The 9038-nt window shown below is 40.5% G+C and overlaps 1 protein-coding gene across 1 annotated transcript in view; it reads left to right on the top strand.

Annotated features, from left to right (window-relative positions):
• The first annotated feature begins 772 nt into the window (after positions 1-772).
• Positions 773-9038, top strand: part of EDIL3 (EGF like repeats and discoidin domains 3) — a 1247867-nt gene continuing 1239601 nt past the window's right edge. The window contains exon 1 of the mRNA XM_073583835.1: positions 773-1518. Within this exon, the coding sequence (XP_073439936.1) occupies positions 1452-1518 (67 nt within the window). The 5' untranslated portion in view covers positions 773-1451. The remainder of the gene's footprint in view (positions 1519-9038) is intronic.

Below are 9038 nucleotides of genomic sequence, written 5' to 3'. Positions count from 1 at the left end.
AACTGTTCATATATCGACATCATATTTTATACATTTATCATTGGTCTTTACCGTCAGACCTTGATCCAACTTCAAAGGTAATGGCTGAGCTATTAATATTTTCTCATTTAACGTTAGCGTCAGAATCACTCCTGAGTCCTGACGGCTATCATCCTTAGCTTTGGCAAATTCTCAACACCTCCGCTTTTATAAATCAGTGCACCCATTCAAAAACTTCTGCGTCTGGAAATGAATGACGATTTGTCATCTGTCGGTCAACAGTGTGTCCGTTTTTATCACATCCGAATGCACCTTTGCATGGCATCCACTTTCAATGTGAATGATTTAATAAATAGTAAGGGTTAAACGCAGTTATCTCTATAATTCTAACACTTCCCTGACTGACGGACGGATGGTGACCCGTATCGGATCCGTTTGTACATGATCATCTTAATAATAAATGGTCAGATACGGTTTTCTTTCCTTATTATTGGCAGAAAACGCATGATATATGGATGGTGGCGGTAACCAATATTGGATCTGCTTTTTATGCACCCGTTGACTTATAACGGGTGACTCTGATCCGGGATACAGATCAAAGTAGTTCTGCCATTTTTTTTTTACATCAGCCTGTGTGTAAAAACGTTGACGTGAGCTCGCGTTAGTCAGTGCACTGTCCGCTTGTCTGAACGGTCCCCTAAAGAGCTCGCTCTCCATCCCTGCAGTATTCTCCGCTCGTTGCTGCAGTAGGATCGCTGAATACACTGTATACTAGTGTGATCTCCATGTGACAGGTGTCCTATGTGTTTCCTCTCCATATTATTGTGCTGATGGTTATTTCTGGATTTATTAGCCCATGTCCCCCTCCTTTCCAGCAGCCTCAGCCACTGCCTGCATGTGAAGCAGCTCAGCCCCAGCAGTTTAATGCTACTGGGATAGTTGTGCACCGTGCATGTAAATCTGGGCACTGATCTCAGCCTCCTCCCAGCACAGGCTCGGATCCTCTGCACCAGGGCTGGGGTCTCCCTCCAGAAGAGCCACCTCTGCTGCCCAGGTTCCAGTGCCCGAGTGAGGAGGATGAAGTAAGTCAGCAGCAGCAGGAGGAGCAGGTGTCTGGGCGGTGCAGCCACATTCCCTTCTCTCCATTCTCTCCTTCCCAGTCTCTTCATTCATTCTCCCAGCAGAAGGAGCTACTTGTCTGATCCCAGGCAGAGGAGCCGGCACGCTGCCTGTGTTTGTATACACAGCCCTCTGTGCTGCCTCCTGGTCCCCTCACCCGCTGACCATCGGATATAACGCGCACATCAAGCGCAGCTTTGCGCATCAGGCGCAGTGACTACTTCTCTCATCAGCCACTGAATGTGGAGGAAGGAATAACACCGGAGAGACACCTGCACATTCCCCTTTACTGTACAGGACTTGGGCTTCCTTGGAGGGATCTTTTACCTTGGCTGCTGTGACCCCCCCAAAACATGATCTTTAAGGAGGTGACAAGCCTCCTGCTGAGTGTCAGCTTCTGGGCACCGCTCCTGGTGACAGGTAAGTGAAGACTTTACTGTGTGACAACTTCATCACTCCCATCAGGGAATTGAGGGGGTAATTGGGCACAGGAGGGGATGAGGTGGTGTAGGGTCCCCATGTGGATTACCCCCTGTGCCATCTGCAGACCTGGGTCTGGTTAGCAAATGGTGTCTAATGAGATGATGGGAAGAGAGCTTAATTGTAATCCCTATCAGGGGTTAGAAGGATTTAAAGGACAGTCTTTGTGCTTCCTTCTGGTGATGCAAGATGCAGCCATGCTTGGAAATGAAGCTTATGGAACAGTCCTAAGTTATTTTAGGACTTGTGTCAGGTCATCTCGCATGTAGTCTCTGATGCAGGCAGTAGGGCTTTATAGTAATGCAGTAAAACTATTAGGAATAAAGGATGAAAATTAAAATATGCAATAAATAATGGAAAACACAAACTAAATAGCAACTGTAAGGCTACCTATACAGGCACAATGAATCCCCCTGGAGTGTGCCCATGTGTATTGATGTCCTCCAGGCTTTACACCTGTCCAGGATCATTGTCTTCCATGGTCACCCAGTCAGTTCTGTTTCCAGTTTTCCTAAATTCCCTTTTCCTCCTGCCTCAGGCTGCACCGGTGTTCAGCACATCAGCCCTGGCTCTGTCTCCTGCACCTGTTCTCTGTTTTGCACCTCCACTGATCCTGCCCCTTAGACTTCTCACCCCAACCTGGACTCTGCGCTGCACCCCGTACCTCTGAGACCTACAGCTCTACCTCTGCCCTCCATGAGCACTATAGATGGAAGAGCTCCCTAACTTCCCTAGGTAGAGGGGGGGAAAGGTCTTGTTAAATGCAACGATTCATCTTGGCTTGTAGGAGTTGGTCTGAAGGATGAAAGGAAAGGATGAGATTAGTGCTTACCAGACTGTGTAGTTCATTTCAATGCCCGAAAGATAATGAAGCCTTTGGGGCTTTAAATTGTGTGAACAGGCGCTGATCTGATCTCCCAAATTAATATAAATATCACAATGGGAGTGACCGCATCCATAAAATAAATCCCTTCTCCCTTACTACTTCTGCCGCTTCATTTTCTCTATGTTGTCAACCTCTGTTCCGATGAAGAGTTGTGATTTAGAACATCTGTATCAATCTGCGGGAAAAACAACCAACCACCATTAAATGAGAGGGATTGCACAAAAAGCCTGGATGCATTTTTGTTTATTTGGCAACGGTGCAGCATATAGATTTATCTTGTAAGGAAACAAGTATGCAATCAGTAAAGCCAACGCTGCTGCCATTAGATTATAGATTAGAACAAAAAGTCAAAAGGTATCCGGAATAGCTTTAATAAGCACTTGAGCTCAGCAAATGATTCCTCTCCTAAGAGACATATCTTCCGGTGCGTTTCTTGGTATTGATTGACCCTGCACTTAGGTCCAGAAATGAAAGGAAGTTTATTTCCCCCACCAACCTCCTCCCTGTATACAACCTAATAGCCACCCGCTCCCCTTTCCGGTAATTCCCTATAGCCCTTTAGTCTAGTAGATGAGGGCAAGAGAGGTCTAATGGCAGCCGCTGCAGATTTACTACTCATGGTCATGGGCAGGCCATTAAAAATCTGATTAGTTTATCTCATTCAATTTCAGCTCTATAGCTGGATAGATAGATCACTAGATAGATAGATAGATAGATAGATAGATAGATAGATAGATAGATAGATAGATAGATAGATAGATAGATAGATAGATCATGAATCATAAAGGTAGACCGCACGCATCAGACAGTCTAGCTATTATCCTATTACTACCATGAGACGGGCAGATATATTACATACCTAAGTTCTGACTCTATGGAGCCAGCGACTAATAGTTAGGAAGTAATTCATATAATATGCATAAATTGCCATAAGGAACACTGAAGACTACAGAGTTTTCATTATTTGGACAGAAAGATGCCACCTATATCGGTAACTGTCCTTCTGGAAAGGGAAACCATGTTGTTATTGTTTCTCTTTTTTTTCTCTTTTTACTTGTTTTATGCGATAATATGTATCCTTTTTGTATTGCCTTGTGGCAGATGTTAGTTCCATCACAGCATATTCAGACAGATGTTATTTTAATGATGCTACACAGTATAAATAGAAGGCGACTTCATAGATTGGAAGAGGAAAAATGAGCTTCATTAACATGGAAACGACTGTTGCTGCTTCGAGCTGGGTTTGTGGTTTGTTTATGGAACTGTTTAGTTCTTTTCATATAAACTCTCGGTGCTTCTTGCTGTTCGGGAGTCATATCCATAGGAGACAGAACTCAGACTTTCCCTCAATATTCTGGGGTTATGGGATTCCTTTTGCTTTGGGTCATTTCTGCTTTAAAATGAAAACCAATGGATCAGTCATCAAACTGAATATTGGATTAGCTCTTTAATAATTCACTAACATGGGGCAGTCGAAAAATTCAATAACATTAGACACACTGGCAGGAAGCACGTGATATTATGCAATCTGTCACAGCGGCTAACGCTCATATCTTAATCCTTTAAGCAAAATGTACCCCATTATGGTCTAGACAAATTCATTTGTTTTTCAGATTGACTTCTCTGGGTAGCTTCAATTCCCTGCTCTGTCTAAAATGAACTATTGAAAGCGAGAGAGTTGATATTATTCACTTGCTGTGAAACCCACTCGTCAATTAAATATTCATTTGAAGCGAAACCTACTATTTCATCCCTTTTTTTTATCCATCACAGATTTATAATTTTAAGGTAATGTGATGATCTCTAATGTAACATTTACCAAAGTATTAACATATCTATCCTTCTCTCTGTCCGTGAGAGATGATCAATCAGTTTAATGTAGTCCATTCTGAAAAAAGAGACCTGTATAATAAAATCCGATTTGGAAAATAGATGATTTCTTTCTCTCGCAGGAAAAAGATCTCTTTTATAACAAATGCCCAATTTTCCTAACTCAAAGTTGATGACTAAAAAAGTTTCAAATTATGATATCTGATTTTTAAGTACATTGGAATGCCAATAGCCTGGCCAACGAGCTGTAAAATTGAATGTCGTCCTTCCTTAAAACGTGTTATTTGCCAAATTACTGAGGCTTCTAGGTTTAGTGCGCTTTAACATTTACATTAAGGAACAAGTCAAGATGATTTTCTGTTTTCCCGATGAGTGAAAACTAATGGAATTTTTGAAGTCTGGTTGGTGCCCACAGTAGCCTTACATTTAAATGCTTCCAAATGTTATCTATCCTTAAATAAGTAGCCAAATGGACTGGAGCCGTTTTCAATTTGAAACTGGTATTTGTCATTTACGGCTCACACAACCAGTGCCTAAACTTTCTTTTCTATAAACTTATAAGACAAAGGCATTTATATCAACCAGTAATGGACTTGTAGAGCATCATGGAGAGCTAACATTTTTAGATTGGTGTATACCAATCTACGGCTTTCCAGTTGTTGCACAACTACAACTCCAAGACTGTCCTCACAACTGGAGGCTAGGTTGGAGATCATTACTTCTGCACTCTTATTTCCATCTTTCTCTTTTTCATCATAAGAATAGAAATCCTAAAATAAAGGAAGTTCAAGGCCCCCTGCATGCAAGGCAGCAGCAGCACCAGACAGACCCCACTGACTTTAATAAGGTCTGTCTGGTTCCTTTGATGTTGCGTGAAATGTTTCCAGATAAAATAATGTATCGTGCTGCTTAGTTTTGTTTGCTAGTTTTAGTTGGATCTACAACAGTGATGGGGACATTATATGATTGTCATCGCATCATCAGATTTCTTATCATAGAATTATGTATATTACAAGTAATACTCAGCGTGTCGAAAAGGACAATTAATTGGTTAAAAAGGTTTTCTGGACTGAGAAGAAAAGTCTGTTGTCAGTCTGTGTGACTGCAGACTGCAGGATGGTGACAGCGGGCAATTCCCATATATTGCTCGTGTCACATGACCTCATTTTGTGGTCACATGCCAACTAGACGCAACCAGCTCTTCTCAATGGAAGTGAGAAGCGAATGAGTCTAGTCAGCACCTGACCACAAGTCTGCAAATCGCATCCATAAAGTCAGTTGACTCGGCACTCGCACACACTGTCATGGTGCATACGCTGTCATCATTCGGCGGTCTGAGGTAACATAGTGACTGCAGAGATCTCTTTAAAAAGTGGTCAAAAATCAAATGTAAATTTTTTCAGTAACCTAGTCCAGAGATCTAGTACAAAAAGTTCCCTGTGTTTATACTCTTTTGGGTAATTGAGTTGCCTTAAACATTATTATGTAAGGTGTTCACATCAATTACCAAAGTGCCACAAATCTTTTTAAAATTGACCATACATATTAGATTCTGATGAGCCAAAATGAAGCTAATAAGTTGGCCTCTACATCGTTCATTCTTAACTGGCAGATTAACCATAAAAAACACAATGCGCTGGCACAAAGCGGTGGATAATTTGTAGTAAATAGTTGATCCTGCCTACAAATTTTTGACTAAGATTGGAGTAAATATTGCAAAATTATTGCATTTATACAGGATAGAAGTTTGCTACAAAAATTGTTACTTTTATCCATGTTTGTTGACTTTAATTTTACCTTTATGGCTACATTACGGATAGTTTCTCTAACTCACTACATGCCACCTTGATGATTGGGTCACAGAAGTATGAACAAGTCCAGTTGAGTTTTAGCTCACCACTAGTGATGACCGGACCATGGAAGTCTGGATTCTGGTACCCAACCCGAATTTTATTCCACAGTTTAGTTTGAGTACCAAAACCAGAACCCAATTGAAGACAGTAGGGACTCAAATATTTCAGGTAGAAAAGTTCTCTCTCTCACTTCCCTGGGAACTTTGGGACCTTTGAACATTGCAACGGACCTCCGGGAGAAGTCCATGTTCAGCATTTATCACCATACACTAACTGTCCAGTGCGAACCCCGAATATTTAGGTTCAGGTTCACTCTTCTCACTACTGCTAAATCAACCAATAGTCCCTAAATGAACCAAAAACTACATGAGCATATTGAGCAATTCTTCATACCGAAAATATCAGGCAATCCAACCATTCTAAGTAAAAATGCTTTCTTTATCAGCAAATGTGTAAAAACGTAAAAAACATATAAATTGTGTGTAAAAACGTAAAAACATACAAATGTAGTGTGAACTGAACTTACTGGTTTCGTACAAACTTGTTCTTTATCTTGGTAAGAGTCGCCTTTGTATCTGCAGCTTTAGTCACGTTGTTTCAAATGGAGCATAATCTTACTAAACAAAGGGATGAAATCTAAAAAAATGAATAAATTGGCTAAATGCGGCAGAGATGAGAAGATAATAAGATTACCGCCAACTTTGTCTCTAGGAACAGCACCGTATAAAAGCTTCTCATAAATAACTCCTGTCCTCCACGTCTGCTGCACCTGATGCATGTCCGTAATTATCTTTGTAACAAAGGGCAATGGATAAAGCACACAGGTCAAGCTTCTGTCTCTTACAAGCTCTGGCGCACTAGTCCTTGTAAAAAATATTCAGATTAGCACTTTTTTTCCTATGCAAACTTAATGCACGTCCATAAATTTACTATGGTGAATAGTTTAATAATTTACATTATTAAAGAGGATCCTTCACTGAGTTTTACATGTTGAGCTGGACACTCGATGTAATAGTGGCTGCAGAGCGAAATAAAACATTTTTCTCTCTTAATTTTGCCTCTACGTTGCAGAAATATTAGCAAAATATTTGGCGCCTTTTGAGTTAAGTTTTGCTAAATTTTAAGTGGGTGTTATCAGACAGCTTTCACTGGGGGCATGTACTTCTTCTCCGTGCATGTGTTTCTGCCTGATAACACCCACTTGGACATAAAGAAAAGTTAACTCATTAGGTACCAACACTTTGATTGCTAATAACGGAGAGGCGAACTTGAGAAAAAAACAAAGAAAAATTTTTCTTATTCTGTTCTGCAGCCACTCTTACATCTTGTGTCCAGCTCAACATGTAAAATTTGGTGACAGGTTCTCTCTAAATTCCAGAAATATCTTCAAATAATTAAATATAATTTGTATGCTTAGTTGTTCTGATAATGACTTAAATGACAACTTTATGCTATCACGTATGCAGAATCCATAGCAGTTCACAGTGCTTTATAGAATGAAAATCATTTTCTAAAAAATGTCTCTCTCTGAAATTTCCTTGGAAGAATAAAAGAAACAATAAAGTTCTGATGTGAATCTGTGAATAGAATAGTCATGGGTGCTCTCCAGCCCTCACAAGTAGTCAAGCAGTCCTGGCTTGGAAGGCAGCTCCATCAGCACAGATGAAGCAATGACCAGTACAACTATGGCAATATTGTAAGGTGGTGTGTTGAAGTAAAAGGTGAATTTCCCTCAGAATCATGACTTCATTAGGAATTTTGCTAAAAACCCATCAGAAGTAGTGACTTATACATATAAATACGTTTGTGTATATTTTAGAGCTTATGTATAAATTCCTTTGTTTTCTGGAGTTGCACTTTAAATGCAGTTAATATATCTATTTCCACACTGAACTGGAAACTTGGGTTTAGGCTCGGAATACATAATACCACAATACCACATACAGCTGTGTAATTCAATCTTTTGCTGGACTGTAAAACTTGTGTATGTGGCTTCCAGTCTGCATCTGTTCTTCATGTTGGGAAGCACTAGACAAGAGATTTTGGTCTGTGTAGCTGTTTAAATGATTCATCAGACTGGTTTATGTGGTTGACAAAAAGTACGTTATATAATACATTGGTTTGTGTGTATGCAGCTTCTTTGCTGAACCATCATGATACAAGATATAAGAATGTCTCTTCAGGAAAAAGCTTGTAATGTCATTAATACGGAATTCAGGATGTAGAAGCTAAGGTTTACTGTGGGAAGACTGGACAGCAAGAATAAATGCCGGAGGGCTCAGCAATATAGTATGGTTAAATCATTAGTGGTACTAGTGTCAATGGAAAAACGTGTGCACAACGTCTTATCTATCTACCCAAGTATCTTACTGGGTCCAGATTCTGGCTACTACAGGACAGACAGTTCTTGCTTTATTTGGCTGAAAAATAATTGGCAATTTGTATAGTCTGCTTCTCTGTACTATTATAAATACCTTTATGTCTTAAACTAAATAATGTAAGTACACAAACACGCACATACCGCCACCCCCCACACAAACACTAGTCCCCATATACACCACCCCCATGTACGCACAGACTACCCCCCTACACACACACCACATACAATGTCTACAATGGGAAATACATGTAGTGCAGCACTAGTCAAAAGTTTGGACAAATTTGTCCATTCAATGAAATAGAAACAGCAAAAGAGCAAAAAGGTTTACCCGTCCAGGCCTCCAGACAAATGCACTATCAGGATGCAGTGGACCCATATAATTAAGATGGCAACACGTGCAAGAATACCGATGAAACAACTGCTCACAGCCTACCAATACATGGAGGGGGCGGTTGCCATGTGAGCATTTTGATAGCGCTGGGCAGCCCACCTGAGCTAATAGAAGGGTGTC

Source organism: Dendrobates tinctorius, unplaced genomic scaffold (assembly GCF_039654945.1).
Source record: "Dendrobates tinctorius isolate UK_male_01 unplaced genomic scaffold, ASM3965494v1 ptg000003l, whole genome shotgun sequence".
Classification (NCBI taxonomy): Eukaryota; Metazoa; Chordata; class Amphibia; order Anura; family Dendrobatidae; genus Dendrobates; species Dendrobates tinctorius.
Note: the sequence above shows the minus strand (reverse complement) of the source record. Positions and strands in the feature narration are given on the sequence as shown.